Source organism: Myotis lucifugus, unplaced genomic scaffold (genome assembly GCF_000147115.1).
Source record: "Myotis lucifugus unplaced genomic scaffold, Myoluc2.0 scaffold_213, whole genome shotgun sequence".
Lineage (NCBI taxonomy): Eukaryota > Metazoa > Chordata > Mammalia > Chiroptera > Vespertilionidae > Myotis > Myotis lucifugus.
The window spans coordinates 857,990-881,612 of record NW_005871261.1 but is presented as its reverse complement, the minus strand read 5'-3'; the positions used below and the strand labels follow the sequence as shown (position 1 = coordinate 881,612).

At 51.7% G+C, this 23,623-nt stretch overlaps 1 protein-coding gene across 12 annotated transcripts in view; it reads left to right on the top strand.

Annotated features, from left to right (window-relative positions):
- ALKBH3 (alkB homolog 3, alpha-ketoglutaratedependent dioxygenase) overlaps positions 1 to 6,744 on the top strand; it is a 30,577-nt gene extending 23,833 nt beyond the window's left edge. For 8 of the 12 annotated variants that reach the window (XM_023761674.1, XM_023761679.1, XM_023761672.1 and 5 more), the window contains 2 exons: positions 5,318 to 5,416; positions 6,381 to 6,742. In XM_023761674.1, coding sequence (XP_023617442.1) covers positions 5,318 to 5,416; positions 6,381 to 6,473 — 192 coding nt within the window. In that variant the 3' untranslated portion in view covers positions 6,474 to 6,742. Of the gene's footprint in view, positions 1 to 4,339; positions 4,837 to 5,317; positions 5,417 to 6,380 lie in introns of those variants that run through there. The other 4 variants (XM_023761678.1, XM_023761680.1, XR_002831463.1 and 1 more) reach the window with 3 other exon arrangements.
- Positions 6,745 to 23,623: the final 16,879 nt, after the last annotated feature.

Below are 23,623 nucleotides of genomic sequence, written 5' to 3'. Positions count from 1 at the left end.
ATTATGTCCCCAGCACTTAGTAACGTGTGTGTGTGTGTGTGTGTGTGTGTGTGTGTGTGTTCGTACCTGTGTGTTTTCAACGGCCTTTTCTGCTTGAGTTGATGTACCTGAGATTGAGAATAGGACTCTTGAAGATGAAGTAGCGTGTGTGTCCTGAGCTTCCTATCAGGCACTAATATGTGGAATAGCAAAGAGGCATCAAGAAGCCCAGCAGATGATGGCTTTGCTTAGGAGCTTACCAGCCAGGCAGGAGGACGGAGACATGGGCCTAAAAGGAGGAGTCATGTGATGGGTCCATCGGCAGCACAGCTGGGCAGCTCTTGAGCTGAATCTGATCCTCAGACTTGTTTTGTTTATACTACCAATATTTTTAAAGAAACTGTATTAGTTGCCAAAATTGATAACTCAAGAGCTTTTACATAAAAATTTCACTTAGCAGCTTCCCAGATTTGGCAACATGGGGGGACAGTGAGCTGGCTTTGCAGAGCAGCCATCCCTGTGCAGGCCCCATGCTCCCTGGTTCTCCGTGGTCCCACTCCCCGCTGTGTTGTGCTCGGCCCACACCCCTTGTTTATGCTACTTGCTGGTGTTTGTGATCTTTACAGTGCAGTCAGGGTGCCACATAATTAGGACAGGACAGGAAATATTTCAGGATTTCAGAAGGAACAGAGGTCACTTTGGAGAGCACAGCATAGTGGAAAGTGTAGAGGCTTTAGAGCTAGGCAAATATAAGCTCGAGTTCTAGCCCTGCCCGCCTCCTGCCTTAGAAACGTAGTTCCCTCCAGCTCCCTTGGCTTAAGAAAAATGGATAATATAACCTCCCTTAGAGGATTGTAGTGAGGATTAGAAATAATGTATTTATAGTATGTAAGCATGCCTGGCACCTGAGCAGCACACACCGTGGTTAATCCTGTCCAAAAAGTCCAGCAGGTCCCTTGGTTTAAATACCTAGAAATAGTTATAAAAAGAAGCCTGAGAGAAAAAAACTCAACTCCAAGTGGATTAGAGTTAAATCTAAAAGATATAAACTCCCTCTCTTTTTTTTTAAACTAAAAGGAAATGCAGTTGTATATTTAATTTTCCTCATGATAGGAAAAGACTTTCTAAGCACAAAAACTGTGGAGGAGAGCCAAAGAAAGGTCATTAGAGTTGACTCTAAAAGTTTTGGGGCTACTCTGTGTTAAATATGATAAAACAGAAGGCAAGTAGCAAATGAGTATGACAGACAAAGTAAAAATATCTAACTATCTGCGCTTATAGATCAATAAGAAAAATGTTAACATCTTGTGGAACAATGCACAAAAACATGAGCAGAGAGTTCACAGCAGAGGTGCAAACAGCAAATAGGCATGTGAGAAATTGTTGATCTGGGTTATTAATTAAAGGGCTCTGAGAATAAGTTGCCATTTATCCCTAAGTTTTTTCATCGTAGACAGTTGATAATGTTCAGTATTAGTGATATGGCCAGAAGACAGACACTATCATACTTTCTTGATGGAATCATTCGTTACCACAACCTTCTTAAGAAGGCAGCCTGGTGGTATAACTCAAATTGCTTCAAGTTCATGCCCTTGGATTCAGCAATTCCATTTTAAGAATATATTCTAGAAATAGACTCAGAAATGTTTTGCAGTAGTTTTTTCTTTCTCTTTCTTTTTAGCAGTACTTGTAAATGAAAATCTCAATCTCCAAACATGTGTACCTCACTGCTATATCCTTACCATAACCACAGTGCCTAACATAAACAGGTGATAAAATACATTTGTGAGATTAAAGAAGGAAGGATATGTTCAGACAAAGGAATATCATATGGCCATATTTTTGAAATACGTATATTTAAGACATAGGAAGATGCTCACAATATAGTGTTAAAATGTAGAGTACACGGCTGTGGAATAATGTAGAATAATCTGTAGACTATTCCTGTACATGTGTTGTATGAATTCTGGATGGTAGGATTAAAGGTGATTTTTATATTTCTTGGTGATTTCCTCAGTCATTCAGCACTTATTTGTTGATGTAGGTGATGATTGGCACTGAGCATATTTTGAAAGGCAAGACAACACTGACCTCTCCTCATGGAGTTTTATCAGAGTAGGAAGGCAGACATTGAACAGGCAAATTACAAGTGCATCACTTACTTTGGTAAGCTTATGTTAATTTTATAGTAAAAAGAAAATCGATGCCAACGGTGATTTTTTCAGGCATTGATGGTTGGTTGTAATCTCTAAGACACTTTTTTAGGATAAGGAAGGAATAATTATGTGAAAAAATCAACACAGAGCTCATACAGTGTGAAGTTACCTTTCCAATGAAGAGAATAATGTTTAGATTTCCTGTCTTTTGGGTGGTTAGTAATGACATAATAAATACATCCAGACATTTTTTCCTAAATAGCATTTTTCTAAAGCAGCGGTTCTCAACCTGTGGGTCGTGACCCCTTTGGCGGTCGAATGACCCTTTCACAGGGATCGCCTAAGACCATCCTGCATATCAGATACTTATATTACGATTCATAACAGTAGCAACATTACAGTTATGAAGTAGCAACGAAAATAATTTTATGGTTGGGTCACAACATGAAGAACTGTATTTAAAGGGCCAGAAGGTTGAGAACCACTGTTCTAAAGGAAACTGAAAAGGCTCATATCTTGATGAGGTGGACATGAGAGTTGTGGAATTTTGGGAAGCCCTACTTCCCTTGGAAATTATGGTTCAACATTCAAATGAGACTGTCGTTGGGAAGGAGGGAGAATGTTGATCTCCACTAATATAAAATATATATTTTTCCTTTTCCCATCTACTTGTGAGGTTTCACATGCGTGGAAAACCGAGACCAGGACCAATAAAACCTACCCTGTAGACTGATTGTGGCCCTAAAAACTTCTTTTAACTGGGATTGGGGATGGAAAATTTTATCCTAAGCCATGGTTTTTTAGGGCTGTGTTTTGTTTTGTTTTGAAGAAAGACCTGATTAAATTGAAAGGGTTACAGAGATGTGTTTTGGTAAAGTAACCATGCTTAATGCCTGTGAATGTGCTCCTCTCAACAGTCTGGCTTGTGCTTCCACTACTGCTCTTATCCATTTATCAGCTCAGCCTTCAGCACAGCCACATGGGCTCCTCTGGCCTGTTATCTGCTTCCTAAGTGAAAGTCTCTGTGCGTCTTGGTTAAGTTCAGCGGTGGCATGGCTGTTGTCTCTGGCTGTAGGAGAAGGATGCATTTGTGAGCTCTGTGTTGCCCTGGTAGAATCCTTTGCCCCCTTTTCTATCTCTTGCAAACCAGGAACACATTTTCTAAGCCAGACGTATTGGAAGGAACAAATAACAAACCCTGAGGTATTGGTGTCACCTTTCATGGTGGGTGCACGGTGTGTTGCTGTTTCCTTTGGGGACTGATTAGAGTAGCTCCCTCCCAAGTGCAGGCTCACCCCCGTCCACTTTTAGGCCCAACTAATGGTTACACTGGATGAAATTTATTCATACCAACCTGCGGCCTTCTCTCATTTGAAAAGTTCAGCTCTTAGGAGCATTAAGGGAAATGAAGATCAGTTGAGCATCACTTTCCATTAGCGCTGGTATTTCCCTCTTGCAGTTGGAATTCTCTTTCACTTGCTAGGCTTATTCCTGCTTCATGTTTCCAGGTAGAATTACAGTGCTCACCTCTTCTCTTCCACTGGCCTGGCACCCCTCCTCCCTATATTGTTTTAAATGTTCTACGAGATCTTCATCTCAGGATTGTCTTCATGTTGTGGTTGAGCGTCTTTCCACTCTGCTTCATTTCCCTTTCCTGTCCTCGTGTCTGTGCTTGGTAGATTAAGACCCATGGCGCTCCCAGATTATGAAGAGGGCAGCAGGTCTGCCTCTCGCTGTGCGAACCTTGGTCTGGCAACTGACTCTCCAGCCTAAGTCACAAGGCCTGGGGCCTTCTAATCTCATGGACAGCGCACTCCCTCCTGATATCTTCTCTCTAGAAGGACATCATGTCCTCCGTCTGGAACACCTATTTCAGAGAGACTTTTTGCTCTTCTGAGATGGAGCCTTTCTGAGAAGGACAAGGTCACCTTCCCACTGCTCTCTGGTTGGCTGAGGGGGTCAGAGGTAAATGCTTTGGTGCATACATAGTACTGGAAGAAAAGAGGTGGCAGACACCATTAAAATCAATCACTGAAAGTTATTTCAAACATTGTTTCTTATATTCTGCCTGTAAAAAATATGAGTTTGCTTGCACAGTCTCCGCCAATGGTTGGGGCCTGGAACTTAGACTGTTTATTCTAGTTCATTATTGTTTTGATTTTGATTTTCCTGGGGGAAGTCATTGTAAACTGTTATGTTCTCAGAAGCACCCCTGCAATAATGAGCATAAACACGGTATTGCAGCGAAATCAATCCTGCACTAACCCAGAGGTAGTCCCGTGCACCAGTGAAGCAGAGGAATGGGTGGATCAGCTCAGAAAAGAGATGAAGAAATCAGGAAGTGCGGGTCAGTCCCAGTCTCAACTCTGCGAGCAGGGAAGTTGTGCAATGCACCCCATCAGCTGTGCGGGAGGAGCAACACCACCTGTCGGCTGCTTCGCAGGCTGTGCCGTGGAGCTTCATTGCGATACCGGCCATGCCTGCGCTTTCTGGAAGACAGGGCAATGTAAAATGCCAGGCGTCTGTGTCCCAAGTGTTCAGGAACCGTGGCCCACTTTCCAAGGCTTAAACAGCAAGTCTCAGTTTGCTATGCTTTCTGGTCGAGCCAGAGCTCACTTCTCTGAGAAAATGTCACTGTTGACTGTTCTGGGAAGAAACAGGACTATGTCGCCAGAACACCGAAGGACTAGTTTTAACATAGGTACTGATTAGTGAATTGGCATAAATTGTGGACGATGATCAGAACTCATCATACCATGTCTTGTTTAGAAACCCTTCCTCCCACGCTACGTTAAACAGCGCACAGCATAAAGCAGACGTAAAGAGTTCTTGGATTGATGAATTGTAACTCCTTCATGGGCCAGAATGGGCTCTTCTGCGTTTGGGATGCTGATAATAATAACAATAGCTAGCACTTTGTGCTGGTCTCCAGGTGATTGCCACACACTGCATCACTGGAGGCCCCCGATGGCCCTGTGACTACTGTGGCAGGTGCTGTCGTCATCCCCACAGTACAGAGAGGGGAAATGCCTGGCCTAAGGCCAAGCTGCTGCCAAGTGACAGCCATTCACTGACCCCTGCAGTCTGGCTGGGGAGGCGCCTGTTTCTTTGACAAGAGTTGTGTTCTGTTGCATCTTGATCACACAAGCACAAACTTCAGTGCAGTGAATGCTGTTTTCTAGGAAGAGAATGGAGACTACACATATGTGGAAAGAGTGAAGATACCCTTGGATCACGGGACCTTGCTAATCATGGAAGGAGCTACGCAAGCTGACTGGCAGGTGAGAACGCGCACGTAATGTGGATTCGCTCATGTGGAGGCAGCGTCTGCCTGGCTTATAATAATCCATTTCTGTAAACATGGTGCAGAGCAAGTTGCTTTTATACTTGCCCAGGAGTTTTGATGCTACTGATAGTGGAACCGGACCTCTATAGCGACGGCGTCCATAGAAACTTCCGCAGTGAGGGGAATGTCCTATATCTGTGCAGCCCAGTGTTCTGGCCACTGGACACATGTGACTGAGTCTCCTGAAATATGGCTAGTATGCAGAAGAACTGAGCTTTAATTTAAATAAATGAAGTAGCTTCAGATATCTAGTGACCAGCATATTGAGCTGTGTAGGTCCACAGCTTAGGCCAGGCCATCTTAAGGGGAGATCATTTTTAAAAAAAATGTCTGTCTTGATTTCAAGGAAAGTAAGGGAGAGGGAAGGAGAGAGAGAAACATTGATGAGAGATAAACATCTATCTGCTGCCTCCTGCACACCCCTTACTGGGGGTTGAGCTTGCAACTCTGGCATGTGCCCTGACCCGGAATTGAACTAGAGACCTGGTGCATAGACAGTGCTCAACCACTAAGCACACCAGCAGGGCAGGTCATTTTTATGTTGTGCAAATTAATGTGAGAACACTTAGCATAAGAGCAGAATCCCACATCTTTCTTTGGTTTCAGCCATTTATTTGTTTTCTTATGAGATTCAGAAACATGGCAGGAGGCTGAGAGGAAGAGCAAGTATTAGAAAAGACAAAACCGTTGCACTGTGAGGGTGCTGGCATCTTGTAGTGGGGGAGTGGGGGTGTTTCAGAGAAGGAGACCATTCTGCACAAGACTCTAAACATCTAACGCTGCCTACTTAAGGGCGCATAAAATCGAAATGTGTATATATACTCATAAATAAGTTTCAAATGGCTTTGAAATAAAAATGTGTGTGTGTTTATGTCAAAGTTATTTCTATTTCCATTTAGCATCGGGTGCCCAAAGAGTACCACTCTAGAGCACAGAGAATAAACCTGACCTTTCGGACAGTCTATCCAGACACGAGAGGGGCGCACCAGTGATGTGAAATCTTTGAGAGAGAAGCCGTGCTGAGACTGAGCAACCCTTCCACCATGAGGAAACTTCTAGAGGCTGTTCCAGCTGATCTTCCCGGATGGCTGTTTGGAAGACAAGGGGTGGACTGACTTCCCAGCTCAGAGCCCTGTTAACTACCAGCCAGCAGTTCACATCCATAAAATGTTTACTATGGGAACAGTAATCCCTAATCACATCTTGAAAGCACATATTTTGTTTAGGCAAATTAAAAACCCCTACGGCTGTGCTCACGGATGATTCTGTCTATAAACAGTTTTTCTGCTGCCCTCCCTTGCTCCATTTGAAAAAAATGTGAATGGCCTTTGCGCTGGTGTAAATGCACACGTGTTTGTTCCTCGTGACTAAATTTAGTGGAGATATAAATGTGCGTCAGCGACTCTGGAGCCGTCCGTAGGCAGACAGCTGCAGAAACCCAAACAGACGTGGCTCACAGAGCCTAGCTGAAGTCGGCCTTGACTCCTTAGCGCTGTGGCTCGTGTGCTATTGTAATGGAAAGCCGCGTGTTCTGGGGGCACTGTATTTAACTGCCAGTCCTCCCGGGACACCCCAGACAGGGAATAAAGGTGAAGGCAGTGTTCACACTAGGACGCCATCTTCAAGCCGCCACCCAGACTGCTTAATACAAGAGAAAACTGTCCCCTCAGAGGGAGGAATACTTGCCTGATGTCATGAGAAATTTGGGCTCAAGAGCAGCAAATGCTCTGCTAGTGGCAGCTGTTCCACATAAATTAGTTTCCCCTGGAGAATGACTTGAGTCATTTAAACCCAAACCAGACAGAAGCTGGAGCAGTCCCGCAGAGAGCAGACTCGGTTACCTAATGGTTCTCTCCATTGAGATTCCAGTGGCCCTGTGACTAAGGCTGTCTTCTGACTCAGTGTTCCCTTAAGACCCAAGTTCCCGGGACTCAGGGCCTAGTCCATGATGTCACCGAGGTTCCCAAAACACAACAACGTAGCGGCCCCTATTGCACCATAAAACCATGTGGTCTTGACCTCTTGACTTAGGCAGTGTGCCAGATTAATTCCAAACCAAGATAAGAAAAGGCAGAGAGGAAGAAAATGGATGAAAATGGGCCAGGAGCGTTAGAGTTTCCCTAGCTGCCTGTGGGGAGAATTTACAGAGCCTCCTTGCTTTTGATCTTGTTTCCATCCAGTGCTGTGAGGCTGATGGTCCCACGATCAGGGCAAAGTGCTGGAGGCTGGGCGGGGTCTGCCCCGAGCTCCTAGCCCCAGTGTAGCGCCACGCCTAGCCAGGCTCTGCTCTGACGGGCTCTCCCCCACGCTCTCGGCTTCTTGCATTGGAATCCCTCCACCTTTTCTGTTAATGCTGTTACCTGAGTACAGCTCCTTTCTCTGAGAAATTCTAAATGCTTCATAAAACCTGACCATCACACTAAGCCTTCCTGCGAGGGAGGTACAAATCACCATAAAAACAAAGCCTCTTTTTAATCCCCAGCTTTTCTCCTATTAAAACAAACAAACAAAAAAACCTGGCCAGGGTGGTAGAGTCTGCTTCAGTTATGAGTTTGACACCTGACACGGGGAAATTCCTCTTCCATTCCCAGACATGAAAGGACTGGCAGATGGTCCCAGGTCTTACAGCATCCCTCCTAATGTAGGGCCTGACCTCCCCTGCGTCAGCTGCAGATCTGACCTCTTCACTCATCGCAGCCCCGTCTGCCAGGGAGGCAAGTGCTGGCTTTCTTCAGCTGAAAACCGCCAGAGGTTTTGTTTCCTGCTGCCCAGTGCCAGAACTGCCATTTCCCCACCATGAAAATAGTGTCCCTCCTGAACCGTGCAGGAGGGACTCTCCATAGAGTCATAGGACAGGGTTTAGGATGAGACAGGAATTCAGACCCTGGCGGGGGCAGCCCTGCTCAGTGACTGCATCGCCTGCTGCTGGGCTTTGCTGGCGGTGGATCTTCCTTGGGATTAGGAATGAAGCTGTTCTACTAACATTCCTGGTAAAGCAGAGGAAGCAAATATGTGGCTGTAGCATGATGAAAAACACAGGTTTCGTTTTTTAGCTGCCCTTTATTTGAGCTTTAATATCCTGCCACACACTGTCCTGGGAGCGTTTTATACAGAGTCCCTAGTCTTCATAGCCCTGCGAGAAAGATGCTGTTTCCATGACAGAGACCAAGCAAGCAGCTGAGTCTCCAAGAGCTTAAGAAATTTAACAGGACTTATAAATGGCAGAACCAGAATTCAAAGCACAGGCCAGTCCCTAAACTGTGCTTTTGCCTCTGCCTTCCTGAATTTAGGCAGAGTGGCCTGCTCAGCATCCCTGGGCCCTGAGCTCAGGGCTTGCTCATGCAGAGCTGGTAACCCAGCCTCCCCATACCTGCTGGCAAGGCTGGTGGCCCAGCAGCCCCGTAGCTGCTGGTAGAGCTGACGACCAGGCCACCTTGTTTGTCCCCTGGCTTTCCTGTGCATTAGGGCAGCATCTGTAACTCCTCCCATTCAACCTGGCATCTCCTCGTCAGAGACCATGTGCCAAATGGACTAGTCATTGGCCATTTTACTGGGGAAGCTCATTTGCGGGGAAAGAATCCAGTTTCTGGCAAGTTGGACAAGTTCTCATCCAGCCTTCCTGGTAGTGTTTCCTGACCGTGTCTAAGAAACTTTCAGAGGTAGATGAGTGGTCCTTCCTCCCTTTATTCTTACCTGGGAGTCCATTTGGAGACTGAATGATGCCCAAACTCAGCATCAGGCTTCTTCACAACACTTCACAGTGCCAGCCAGCAGACAGCCCAGAGAAATGCTTGCCTCGAAGCGCGGGTCGGAACGTGTGCCTGGCATCAGAGTATATCCGCAGTGTGGAAATAGGGCCCACTGGCTCGGGCGGCCTCTGAGATTCCTAATAAGTGTGGGACACAGCTCGTAAGCCTGCCCTGTCCTCATGGCCCTCCCTCCTACTGCCTCCATGGCTGATGTGACCCTGCCAGCAACTGGCACCTTCTCTTGTGTCACGGCAACCCCAGAAGAGTTGAGTGGGCGCCGTGATGAGCGGAACGCCAAGTTGGAGGGCTTAATTAAGAGAAAGCCTGACATGATGGGTCCCTGCCCTGTGGGGAATGTCTCCTTGAGTTCTGGCGACTTCTTTTTGGCTGCAAAATATCTGAGACTCACTTTGCTCTTTCTGGAAGTAAACACTTGTAGTGTTGAATCTGAATTATTATTCTTTTTTTTAATCCTCCCCTGAGGATATTTTTCCATTGATTTTTAGAGAGAGGGGAAGACAGAAATATCCATGTAAGAGACACACATTGATAGGTTGTCTCTTGCACATGCCTTGTCCAGGGCCCAGGCTGGGGAGGAACCTGCAACCTCAGTATGTGCCCTTGACCGCAATTGAACCTGGGACCCTTTGGTCTGCAGGCCGATGCTCTATCCATGGAGCCACACCGGCTAAGGCTGAATCTGAATTCTTGATTATTGTTCCTAACAATGCCTTCGAAAAAGCCAAATGTTTTCATAGCGATGCATTGTTTGTTTAAATCTTTACTTATACATGGTTCCATCCACATGCCCCCTCGCAGGGACCCAGTCTACAACTGTCCCCTTCTCCCTCCTGGTTTCTCTGGAAGGAACCGCCACAGGAGGCCCCTGTCAGTTTTGTGCTGTGGAACCCATTCTTGGATATGATTTCTGTGCCTGGGGTCAGCGATTGGCGTGGAGGTGGGGGAGAGGTGGGGGGCTTTGATGTTTTCGTATTAGAGTGGCACCCTGACTCACGGTGCCTTTCCAGCTGGGCCTTTTGCTGCTGCGCCTGCCAAGTGCTGAGTTATGGAAGCTTCCCCAGCCGCACACAGAGCCCTGGCTGGGCTGGGCTGGGCTGGGCACGGGGGCCAAGAGCAGGGTAGGAACACAGGAAAATTAGGTAGTAGCTTTGTAGCCAGCATGACCTAAAAGATTATTTTCTCAAATAAGCGAACTTGGAGCTGGCCGAGGTCTATATGATGCGCTGTCACTACTATTATTTCTGTGCTCTCACTCTCCTCAGTGCAATGGTGATGTCACACTCCCTGGGTTCCGGGGAAAGTCCCTCTCCTGTGGCCTCCAGCCTGTGGACGTGCTCAGGCAGAATCCTGGCCTCCAACCCCACGAGCTGCTAACTCTGGGCACAGATTCTGCGTTTCTGAAAGGAAAAGAAAGGAAAGCCAGGAGGAAGCGCTAGTGAATTCTTGGGCACACCTTGCCCTTTGTCTCCCCAAAGTCCTGTCAGGGTGTAGGTTAGGGGCCACCTTCCCCATTGGACAGATGAGAAAACGGAGGCCCGGAGCAGTTACATCTATTGGGCCGGTTACATCTGTTGTCTGATTTATTCCTAAGAGCAACCTAGGAGGTGGCTGGGGTTTGTTTGTTTATAATGGATGATGATACTGAGGTTCCTAGAGGACTGGTCAGATCCTGAGATCCTGGCTGGGCCGGGAGAGCCCTGTGTGGTTGCTTGTCAGCAGGCATTCTGTGCTCCCTGGGCCTCCTCCAGCCCCAGCCCCAGGCTGTGCAGCAACAGCAGCCAGAGTCGCCTGGGGCTGGAGGGAGTGTTTTCTTGGCTCCTTCAGGGAAGCAAAGGTAGAGTCAGGTCCTTATCTGGGAGCTCCTCCCCATGGGGAGGAGTCTGGAGGAAGGGCCCTGTGATTATGGAGGGTGTCCAGAGGGGTTGGTGACAGTCACCTGCCATGCAGAGGCTGTGAGGACCCAGATGCTTCACCACCGGATCCGACCAAAACCTTTCCTGCTGCAGTTAGTGGTGGAGACGGAGGGCTGCCTGGTCCTTCCAAGAGGCTGCCCGGGAAGGTGCTCCCCAAGAGTCTGCTCCTAAACCTCCTTATGGTCCTGGAGAAGGGACAGGTCCTTGATACAGACGCTTGTCCAGGTGGAGACTCATGTCCTGGTTAGAGGGTACAGGTCCTGGAGGAGAAACAGGTCCTGGAGAAGGGGCAGCTCTTGGAGAAGGGGCAGGGCCTGGAGAAGGGGCAGGGCCTGGAGAAGGGGCAGGGCCTGGTGAATGGGCAGGGCTTGGGGAAGGGGCAGGGCCTGGAGGAGGGGCAGGTCCTGGGGAAGGGGCAGGGCCTGGAGGAGGGGCAGGGCCTGGAGGAGGGGCAGGGCCTGGGGAATGGGCAGGGCCTGGGGAAGGGGCAGGGCCTGGAGGAGGGGCAGGTCCTGGGGAAGGGGCAGGTCCTGGAGGAGGGGCAGGGCCTGGAGGAGGGGCAGGGCCTGGAGGAGGGGCAGGGCCTGGGGAAGGGTCATGGGTGAGACCCACCAGGAAGGGAATCCACACCCTCCAGCAGCGACTCTGGTTGAGGGCAAATCCTTGTACCTAAAGAATCGTGGTGGGATGGGTGGATGAAGGGCTTGGCTTCCCAACCTCTGGCCCAGGGGTACTCAGGCTGCAGGGACCACTCAGGCAGGAGAGTTCAAGAGGAGGGAGGCCCCACGGATTAGAGAAAACTTTTCTGCAATGTTTCCTCTGAAAATGTATCAAGTAATTAGCCACCCAATTCTTCCCTTCATCCTCCTCCCCACCCGACATTACCTTTGGCCTCTTCACCCAGAGTGAAGGGAAGGAAGGCCGCTGGCCTGAGGTGAAAGTCCAGGGGGAAGTCTGAAAGTGTGGCTTCCTTTCCGGGGCCCTCAGCTCCCCAGTCTTCCCTGTGTTGGGAGGGGTGGGCAGAGAGGAGAGCTAGTGAATTCTTGGGCACACCTTGCCCTTTGTCTCCCCAAAGTCCTGTCAGGGTATAGGTTAGGGGCTACCTTCCCCATTGGACAGATGAGAAAACTGAAGCCCGGAGCAGTTAAGGGCTCCTCTGAGGGCCACCCAGGGCATGAGGCAGAACCACCATGAAGACCATCCTCGGGTGCCTAGGCCAGTGTTCTTGCCCCTCTGAGGTTCTGTGGCCTCTGAGACCCCCAGCTAAAGCAGAACCCGGTGACAAGAGGGAACACGGGCACAGACAGCCCCAGAAGGTCACAGTGCCCACCGGGGCAGCCCTCCAGGGAGCGGTATTGACGGTCTTCCTGCCGCACCAGCGGGCAGCTCGATATATGGCAAAGGTCCCTGCTGCAGCTGGAGGCAGCATCCTCCTGCCGAAAATAGTGCAAGCGAGTTCTGTGCCAACTTCAGGCAAGCCCGGCCCAGGGCCGGGGAGGGGCCTCTTACAGTCACAGTGGTGCCTGCAGGGGTGAAATTAGGGAGCAGCTACGATACCCCCACCCCTGCCCCAGCCTCCATGTCTATCAGAATTACTACTGGGGCCCTGGGGGAGCAGCCTCACCTGGAGTCAGGCAGACCTGGCTTAGTCCCACTCTGCCCTTCCTCACTGAGCCACCGGGGACCAGTCAGGCAGCCCCCAAGCCTCAGTTTCCTCAGCTGTGAAATGGACACAGAAGCAGCCACCTCTCCGGGGTCTTGTGAGGGTCGAGAGCATGAATGTAACGTGCCTGATGGTAATGTGTTTAGTCATGTAATTGTAAGTAGAACATTGCACATGCCCTGCCACCCCCAGCCCTAATGTCATGCCGGGTGGGTGATCCCTCTGTGGCTGACCGATGGCCCTGTGACCTTGCCCTTCCCCTTGGTAGGCTCCCCCGGTGCCCATACCTCGATTGCATTTAGCAGGGGTACCCCCGGAGGCTTTGGGCAAAATGAAAATGGTTCACCAGTGAGGCTGATCATGTTAAGATTCAGCTGCACTTAAGCGTCTCCTGGGAAGCCTTTAAAACCAGCCGAAGAGAGCTCCCAGGTGCCAAAGTGGCCTCGCGTCCAGGCTCAGCGCGCTCTTGGCAGCCCCACCACATGCTCCCCAGATAACTGGTCTCCTAATGCACCCGCCCTGGCCCGATGCCATCCCCTCCCCCTCAGGTCAGTTCTTGACGTCTCCCAGCAGTGGGTCACCAACCAGGCTGAGACGCATCCCGCCAGTCATTGTTTTCTTGTCCTTGCAGGCCATTTCTAAGTTCTGTACAGAACGCCTTGGCCTGGAAGATTAAGCAAGATTCTGTCCGAGCCCAGGGCTTTTGTGTCCAGCGATGGCTTGCTAGATGCAGTGGGGATATTTGAAAGGAAGACACGACCCCTGCTTTCATAGACAGAAGTGAACCAGCGTGGCTTCTATTTTCTTTTTCAAAATTAGTTTTTATTCCTAGCTACAAAAGGAGTTAGGTGTCCTACGCAAGAAGTCAGGAAGATAGAAAGGAAACGGAAAGTCATCTGTAACTTACAGCCCTGGGATGATGAGTTTTTACCTTTTGCAGTGTCTTTTTTTCTAAACGTTTGTATAACTGGGAGGAAAGTAACTTCATACTGCACTCACCTCTTGTAGCCTTTCTCCGCTTCCTTTGTACATGGGTGCGTGGCATCGATTATTGTGCCATAACAGGCTTTTGAGAGGCTGCATAGCATTGTCTGTGCTTATGTAACCCGCCCCCTTGTGTTGGATCTCTGGCCCGGTGTTGATGTTGGTGGTGTTTTGTTATCAGTAACTAACTGTTCTGTTGATTTCGGAAGTCATGGGAGTGGATGTGGGAGGCAGGGTGGTGTTATAGCTATGAGTCCAGGATTTGGCCTCATTCCGATCTCAATTTAAATAGTAAAAAGAAGAGGTAACATTTTTATAGAGTCTGAATACAGTGCCAGGCAGTGTTAAATGCCTTATATATATTAATTCACGGTTTATTAATCCTCACAACGGCCATGGACTGGGTTCTATTTTTATCCCATTTTACAACTGAGGGAGAGGGAGCACAGCCCCCCACTCCTGCAGCTGCGGCACCGGGGCCTTCGTGCACTCTACGGCTGTGTCTTCAATCACATTTCTAAAAGGGGGGTGCTGGCCCAGACTCCAAAGGCTGTGTATGTTATTTAAGGCCTTGAATACGTAATGTAAATGGCTTTCCAGAAAGTTTGTGCCAACTGACTCTTCTACCAAAAGTGTTCGAGCATATCTGCAAAGCTCATGCTGTGGCGGGAGCACCAATAGTGGGCCAGGCTCTGTGCTCTGATCTTATGCCGCTTTTCCCCTTGAAGGAGAAGCCGTCCAGTGCCCTGCACAGAGTGATCACATCTTAGCCAGCAGCTACATTGTTGTTATATTTTGTGTCATTTGTTGAGAAAACAAGACACACATTTGATGTACCTCAATAAAGGGAATGTAAAATGAGGGGTCCCGACAATGAATGCTACCGGAGTTGGAGGAACAGGAGATGTAACTTAGGGTGGTGGTCAGGGAAGGCTGCATGGTGGAGGAGGCACTTGGGGACTGGGGAGGAGACCTTGCAAAGTGACATCTGAAGACTCCTGAGCATTGAGGGCCCTGGGTGGCTTGTTTCCAGGGCTTGTGTAGGGGGTGCTGAGCTGGGGGAAAGATAGTGAAAGAGGAAGTCAGGCGCCGATCAGGCCTGGGAGGCATCTCACACAGAGGGCTCTGGTGGTGGGAAGCCACTGAGAGCTGAGAGGGCGACTTTTAGGAAAATGTATTTATTGGGTGGGAGTAACGGGATGGGGTGGAGGTGAGAAGACCTGTAGGAGACCATGATAGGAGCCCAAGCAGAGATACCTGAGGCCTGGGAGTGGTGAAGAGAAAAGATGTTGGGTTTCCTGGCACTAGTAACACCCCTCCTTCCCACAAGTGCTGAAGCAAAAGAAAAACAAATGCAGGACTTAGCTATGAGGTCAAAAATATCAGTGTTATTACTGACAAAGCTGGACGGGAGACCTTGGCTCACATCCATGACCACAGTCAGACTTCCTGACATTCCTGCACCTCGTTGAGGCTGTGGAGCATCGTTCAAGGAAGCAGCACAGCAGGCCCCGCCCTGCCAGCAGCCAGGAGGTCCCTGCCACTCCCCCGCCCAAGACTGCGTGCAGGTGGGGAGCGGAGGAGGCGGGCCTCCAGGCCTGCTTCCAGCAGGTGGACACTGGCCCTTCCCAGGTGGGGGACTCAGGAGCCGAGCTGCATGCACACTCTCTGCGGGGAGGCAGGACTGACAGTGGGCAGGAGAGGGATCCCCTGTCCCGCAACCCAGTTCCTTCTCCCAAGCTCCCTTATCGGAGAAGTCAGCCCTCCTCTCCTGGGAGAGAGAGTAGGGAGGGTTGGGAGAAGGGTAGATGTTGTTTTTCCTATATTTGTCCCTCCTGGGGTTGGAGCGGTCTCTTCCTAACTGCAACTTAGAGTAGGAGATGCTTGTCCCCTCCCCACATGGCGTGGCCCCTGGACCACGCTGCTTTGGAGCAGAGGCTGCCAGGAATGGCAGGCAGGTGTCAATTGCCGAGGTGTCAATCGCCCAGCTGTCAGTTTTGGTGCCATATAGACCTGGTTCTAGATCCGGCTCCTCCACTTACCACTGTGTGACCTTAGGCCAATTTCTTAGCCTGAGTTTCTCTTTAAAACAGAGTTTAAGAATTGAGTGTGACTGCGCCTGTCTTTTTAGTATTGGTAGCTGTTCTTATCCAATAGTGTGTAGATGTGAAGGAAAGTCCCCCGACCTGGGGGCAGGGCAGGGCTCACAGGGGCTTTGGCCAAATCTCCCAATGGAGATGGAGTGACTTGTGCGTGGACGGTCTAGGACAGGCCTTGGGGGAGAGAGGGCCCAGTATGGCCAAGAGAGGGGGGGAGGCGGCTGCACAGTGGCCACTGTGGAGGGGCCTGAGGATGGACTGTTCCCACAGAGGGGGTGGGAGGGGGAAAGGAGGCAGAGGAGGGACAGCTGAGGAAGGAGGCCTGGGTCTGTTCTGTCGCGGCACCCCCATCACCCCGCCCCATGAAGCACTGGGTCCTTCCCACTCTGGCCTGGGAACAGCAGACACGATGCAAGGCTGATGGCCGCTAAGGTTAGAAGACGGTGAGACGTGGGGCCCCTGGAAGGCAGCCTGGGGCGAGGCGCACGCAGTGTCCCAGCATCGGGACTGCCTGGTCCGCATCCACTGCCTGTGGCCCCTGAGCAAAGCTTTTCCTGACCTTGGCCCCAGTTTTTCCATCTGCAAAATACAGGGTCGAGCCAATTTAATGGTTTTTGTAGCTTTATTGACCACAGCCCAAGATTTAAAAAAAATTTTTACAGACACACATTAAACTAAAACTAAAGCTTTGTGAAACAATATTCTGATATTTTTTGTTTTATTGCACATCATTTTAAAATGCCAGTCATGGCCTCGTAACCCAGCAATCCTTAACTTTTTTCATTTCATGGCACACATAGACTAATTACCTATATTCTGCGGCACACCAAGAAATAACATATTTTGCCAATCTGACCAAAAAGGGGTATAATTTTGATTCATTCACACCGGACGGCTACTGTGTTGGCTGTTGTCATTTTTTTATTTGACAATCTAAGGGAAAAGAGGTCAGTGCCCTGGACTAAGTAGTCAGGTGTTACATGTTTTAAAAATTCTGGGGGCATATGGGTTGAACATCTCTGTCCTAACCGACTGAGTCCCACTTCTTGGTGTGAAAACACTGGCCCAGCTCGCCTGAGCGTTCCTTCCTGCTCCGACAGCTGGCGGTCCTCCGGACCCCATCGGCCAGCAGAGCCTTTGTGTGTTACTTCTTTATATCCGCAGACAGTGGTTTCCAATCTCAGATGCTGAGACTTGACTGGAGGCGTGGTCCCGAGGCCGGTGGCTGAGTTGCTGGCGTTTGTGCTCTGATGCCTCCCAGCCCCAGTTCAGTTCAAGGTGTGAGGCCCTGGCTCTGCCCCTGTCTGGGTCTCAAGTGCTGGGGCCTGGGAGTGGGGAGCGGCCCCCACACCTCCTCCTGCCACCACCCTGGGAAAAGGAGTGGGTTTGGACGTCATCCACGCTCCCCTCCCCGCCGCACGCTGACTACTGCGTGGGCCGGAGGACAGCAGTCTTCTCCCTGCAAAAGTTGTTGGGAAGTGGGACCTGGCTCCCAGTTAGAATTCCACTCTTCGCCGTGTCCATCCTCCCACTGAACCTGCCTGGGCAGCTCCAGGATCACCATTGTGGGAGCAGCTGATGGGTGAGAAGGGCTTTGGCAACTGGTGGGCTTGGGATCAACTCCCAGCTGCATCTCTGCCTGGCTGGGTGGCCCTGGGAAAGTTCCCTGACATCTCTGAGCCTATTCCTCAGCTAAAGCTTGAGGATAATAACACCTGTCTCAGAGGATAAACTTACGGGTGCGAAGATAGGTTCACAGTGCTGTGTGCTGGTGACTGGCGTGACATCTATGCTCAGGATAAACTCATTCTCCTTGAGTCCCATCCTGTTGTCCCTGTGAGGAGACGGCTGGAGAAATGGCAGCTGTTGCTGCCTTGAGAAAGATGGAGGAGATGCCTCCCTGGCCAGTGACAGGCACAGCAACATGAGAGAGAGGCTGCCTGAGGTTGGGGGCCTGAGAGTAACCCCCACCCCAACATGTCCCAAACGGGCAGAGACTGGGGCACAGCAGGCACCGCCTGTCTGCTGGGCAGCCCGAGACAGTGTCTAAGAAGGAAGACAGGCAGGTCTTGGGGAGAGCAGACTCTCTGGACCCCCAGAATGAGCCAGTAGCTATTTACAAGGCTGACAGTATGTCCTCTCTTGAGGCAGGGCTCAGAGAATGGCATCTTTTAACCCTGATTCCTTGGAATCCATTTAAAATTCACCCTCCTACAGGGCTTTACCTCACAGTGTTCTTACAAATCATCTGGTTTGAGCCTTATAACCAGCACCCTGGGAGGAGGATGGGGCAGGCACAAGGCTTCCACAGTCGCAGCTAGTGAGAACTGTCACTGGAACCGGGGGTCTCAAGCAGGCAGTCTTGGGGCGCTGCTTGCTCATGCTCATGCTGTTACTCATTACCAAGACTGCAGGGAAGTCATCTTTGCGGCTGTCTTCAGAGCCCACAGCACTTTCTTTGCGGTTCTCCCTCCCCCACCCCCCATGATGGTAAATAATTGAAAGGTAGATCTGAGCAGAGCCGGAGACAGGCTGAGGGCCCCTCTCTCACCAGGGGCTGCTGCTCCTGGCAGGCGCTTCCCGGCACTTGGAAAGCAGTTTCCCCGAGGGCTCCTATGCACAGCTCTCAGCAGCTCAGGAAACTGGGCTTTGACAGCCAGCGTGACTGGCCCAGGGCCTCACAGCTCCAGGAGCGCAGGCGGAGAGGCCGCTGGCAGGCCGCCTTCTGCAGCTGGAACTCGGCGAGCCTCTGGCCTGGCCTCTGTGTTCCTGGCCAGCCCCGCTGCCCTCTGCTCTGTTTTGCCAATAACCAGAAGATTCTCCTTCCGAGGCAGAGGCGGACACTGTACACTGGGGCATGAACAAGCTATTTCCTGGGCTTGTTTATGGAACGCATGGGGCTGTGGTTCAGTAGAGGCAGTGAAACGTCTTAGGACCCGAGGCTGCGAGTTCGGGCTTTCTGTGTACTAGCTGGGCCATGTCTCTGGGCCTCAGTTTCCCTGTCCATGTAAGGGGGTAGTGCCAGATGGGCCATTCCACAGAACCAGTCCTCCCCGAGGGCGGTGAGGCTGGGGGAGAGTCCAGGACTGGGTTTCATCTTGACTCTCTCCTGCCTTGCTGTGTGACCTCGATCTAGTTCCCTCCCCTCTCCGGGCCTTTCTGTCCTCATCTCAAAAGACAGCAGATAGTCCTGCTTTGCTGAAGTCACAGAGGGGGAAACTGCTTTGCAAAGCTCTAGGGCCACAGACTGTGCGGGGTTTTAGCTTTATTTTTAGTGATTCTCAGACCGGTCGTCTCAGGAGAGAGACCCTCCGGCCTGCAAGAAAGCATGCCGGAAGGACTGAGCACAGCCCCAGGCTGCGGAAGCTGTGCCAGGAAGCAGCCATGGCGGGAAATGTGCTCCCATTATTCCCAGCAGCACAGCCAGGCCCACGGGCTGGGGTGATTCTTAGGAGGCTCCCCTGGGCTCTGGCTCCCTCTAAGTCCCAGGAACCTCCCTGCCCCCACTCCAGTCTGGTGTTCCTGGGGCTCATCCTGGGAGTGGGGGGTGCCGGGGAGCCTCCCCTGCGGGGCCAGCCCTGCCATGGCAGCTATGGCAGCTTGCCCTAGCAGCTGGTATTCCATTACAGGGCCTACAGTGAGGCCCAGATTAGACCATGAGCTCATTGCGGCATGAATGGGCCGGGGTGGGGGGCCAGGAAGGCTGAAGGTCTGACTTGGAAATGTCACTGGGGTTCTCCCTGATCCTCTCCCTTCCGCTGTCTCTCCCTGCCTGAGTCTCTGGGACTCTCTTCCTCTGTCTACCTCCCGTGCACACACTGACACCCCTCTTGGAGCTCGCTAGAGATTGTCATGGCAACCCTCCAGCAAAATTATCAAAACACTTTTGTTCGCAATCATACCAGACGAAGTGGTAATTCTGAGTGAGACAGAAGCAGTTGGTAGGACGCTGAAATCACTGGCTTTGTGCGGAAAGCCCGCCGAGGGGTGGGCTGGGCTCCCGCGGGGGTGAGGGTGGAGCCAGCAGGCAGGACGCCCGCCCCGGAGAGGCCTTGTTGCTTGCCTGCCATGGACCTTGTTTGCCTATGACCGTTCCCCGCCCCTGTTGCCGCACTCACATTCTCATTTCACCCCACACACCTGAATGCACACATGTGCATACTGACCGGAACAGCAAGGTCTAGAGTAACCACCACCTCACTCAGCACTCAGAGGCCTGGCAGCCCTCTGGAGAGGCTTTTGGGAGAGTGTGAGGGGACAGACAGCTGACCAAGGTGTCTAGCTGGCAGTCAGTCAGTGCCAGGGTGGCAGAGCAGCCACAGGAAGGGGCCTACCCTGCTCCCCTCCCCACCCCCCGCCACCACCCCAGAAAAGCAAGGGAGCACTGCCCGGCGGGCTCTTCCCACCTGGCTCTGTGGCTCACCGCCCATCTGCATCCCAGACGGACTGGGCATCCCTGCTCTGCCTGCCCGGCCTGGGCACCGCGGGCTCCCTTGGAAACAAAGCCCTGCTAATAGCTAAAGAACTGGAGTTGCTTTTTTTAAACCCTGGCTCTGCCCAAAAGCCAAAGTGTGGGTGGGGACGGTGGAGGAGGTGGAGGCACAGGCCTCCTTGGCCAGCTGCCATCTTCCTGCCCCATCTGCTCCCCCAGCAGCCCCTCCACAGAGGCGAGCCTCCCCCGCAGCCTCAGCGGGGCTGCTTGCCACTCTCTGGCCCAAGTCTGAAACTTCCTGTGAATGGGTTCCCCCATCCCTGCATCCTTCTGAGGATTCTAGAATGTCAGAGCTGGAGGGGCCCCCAGTAAATCAGAGCCTAGTCTCCTTACTTCACAGATGAGGAAGCTGGCTCAGAGATGGGAAGCATCTGGTCCGAGGCCACAGCATATGCGGGTGATGGAACCTGGGGGTCTGACCTCTATCTAGTCCCGTGCTGTTTCCGTCACTTCAGAGGGATGGCGAGACGGGTGCGGGCACAGAGCATGGGTGTTGGACTGGGGTCAGGCAGACAGCTGTGTCAGCACTGGCACTGAGGGGGGCCTTGGTGGGCTACAAAGCACCCCGAGTCCTCATTTCTAAAATAGAGCTGATGCTACCCCTCAAAGGATGCCATGAGGGTGATTAGGTGAGGCACTTGCCAAGCATCATTGGCATGGTGCCGGGCACATAGGTGCTCAACAGATGACATTTCTGTGTCTCTCCTTGGTCGTCCCAGGGACACGGGCCTGGTGAGAAGAGGGACTGTCCTGCATCCCCTTTAATAGCCATCCCCTGCCCCAAGGTGGCCAAGAAAGGCCACTTAGCCTGTCCTGGAAAACCCAACACTGACCCTGCGAATCAGCAAGGCCAGAGGTCAACAGAACCCGATACCTGGATAGGCTGTGGGCCTAGATCTGCCATCCTCCTCACACATGTGAGGGACGGTCTGTTGAAAGAGGCTGATATCCCCTGAAGCTGCCTAGGACCACCTCTGGGCACTGGTTCCCCGGGAATCCCATGCCTGGAGACACTGCTCTGTCTGGCTCCCTCCCTTACACGGAGTTAGGCAGAGGGATAAGCCACCAGAGCCAGATGCCCTCGGGAGCACTTTCCCCTGACATCTTCTCAGCCACTTTGGGGGCTGGGCAGGATGGGGTGTGAGACAATGAAAACAAAAGGAAGGTGTGCCTCATGCCTAAAACATGCTGGGCACTACCCAGGAGCTTCCCATACAGCGATCGCTGACTCCCGGGGCATTACTTGTGCTCTGAGGTGCAGCCACTGAGTCTCAGGGAGTAGGACCTGCCCAGAGTCATAGGATGAGCCTGTGGCAGATCAGGGTTAGAATCTGGTCTGTGTTCTAACCCAATAGCAGCCCTTCCAGAGGGCACAGAACAGTGTGAAAAGGCCACTAAGTATGGGGCTGGTCCATGAGGCATCCTGAAGGGGAGAAGCCACAGATGGGAAGGGTCAGCAGTGGGACCAAGAATCTGGACAGGGAAGCCGACAGGAGTGGCCGAGGGCAGTGGTCGCCAACCTTTCAGACCTCACAGACCACCAGTGGTCCGCTGCTCCAAAGGTTTCTTTAAACCAGCGGTCGCCAACCTTTCCGACCTCACGGGCCACTGCTGGCCTAGGGTACCCCAGTCCCCAGCCTGGGAGTTTGGGGTCCAGAGGAGCTGCATGGGTTGGAAAGGAAGCTGTGGTGGAACCAGGCGCTGTGGGAGCAGGCTCGGGGGGCAGGGTGGAGGTGGTACACTCCATAGGATCCCTGACTCCTGCTTGCAAAGGCAGTGGCTATTACTGTGATCCAGTGGGGAAGGCAGACAACACCGATGGGAACAAGCGGATGAGAAGACCTTTTAGATCGTAGTTAAGCATGATAGGAAGGAAAGGGGGGTAGAGTGAGGGAGGGATGATCTTCTCAGCACACTCCCTGCTTCTCCCCTTCCTCCCCACCCGTCCCTTTCCAGTCTGCTCTCCACATGGCAGCCACAGTGAACTCTTAAAAACATACACTGGAGTGTGCAGCTCCCCTGCTCAAAACCCCAGTGCCTCACCACTGCCCCTAGAATAAAAATGCTCTCAACCCTTCTGGCTCTCCTGAAGTTCCTGAAGAAGCCAAGCTCAATCCTTCCGTAGGGCCTTTGCACTAGGGTTGGGCCCCTCTGCCCCAATGCTTCCCCCCGAAGTGGGCACACGCTGGGTCCTTCTTTGCCCTCCACAGGGCACATGGACGCAGTGCAGTGGATACGAAGCAGCTTAGGAGCCAAGGGGCCTGTGTTGGAACCTCAGCTCTGCAGGTTACCAGCTACGTGGCCTGGGGCAAGTGGCTTAGCCTCTCTGTGCCTTGGTTTTCCTGTCTGTAAATGGCGACACTACAAGTACTTGTTACCAGGGTTGCTGCGAGGATAAATACAGGAGTTAACACGTTAGATGAGTTCATGCATCAGAAGTGCTCCAGAGCATGGCACACACTAAGTACCTGGTAGTGTTATTATTGTCCCGCAGGCCTTCGGGTGTCACCTGAACTATCACCCACTCTGAGAAGCCTTTCCTGGCCACCCCTCCGCGCAGGCACTGCCCATGCACGTGGCTGGATCTGCACGCCCCCCCCCCCCCCCAGTACATGTTCTTGTTTCCTGTTTACTGTCTGTATCTCCCTGCCCCCAGTGTAACTTCCAGAGGGCAGGACATTCCTGAGCAGGTACTCAGTAGGTTCTCAATACATCTTCCTTGAATGGCTATGGAAGGAATAGAGGCCAAGTCCCATTGATTCCCTGGGTTTACAGTTTCCTTTCTGGGAGCCGGTAGGGGGCACTGCTCTGGCCCGCAGGCCCTCAGCTCCGCTGGTTTGCGCTGGGAGTTGGGACACCTGACAGGGGACCTGTCTTAGAAGCCCCGGGCACTGGTGGGCATCACCCTCAGCTGGCTACTACAGAGCGCGGACTCTGGAGTTGGCCCCACGGTGCCTCCGACACCTCATATGTAAAATTGGGAGAATACCGATGATCTCACTCTTATGAAGATTGAATACGTAACACAGAGCTCACTGGCTGGCGTGGAGTACAACTCTCCAGATGGTAGTTGTTGTGTTGTTGTTGTTGTTAGTGGCATATCCAAGTGTCATTCTTCTACGCATGAAGGAGGGGGGGGGTGTGCCTGAGGGACTTGAAGAGGGTGGGGTAGTGAGGAGATAAACATGGAGAAGACATATAGGGAACAGGAGAACCAGAAT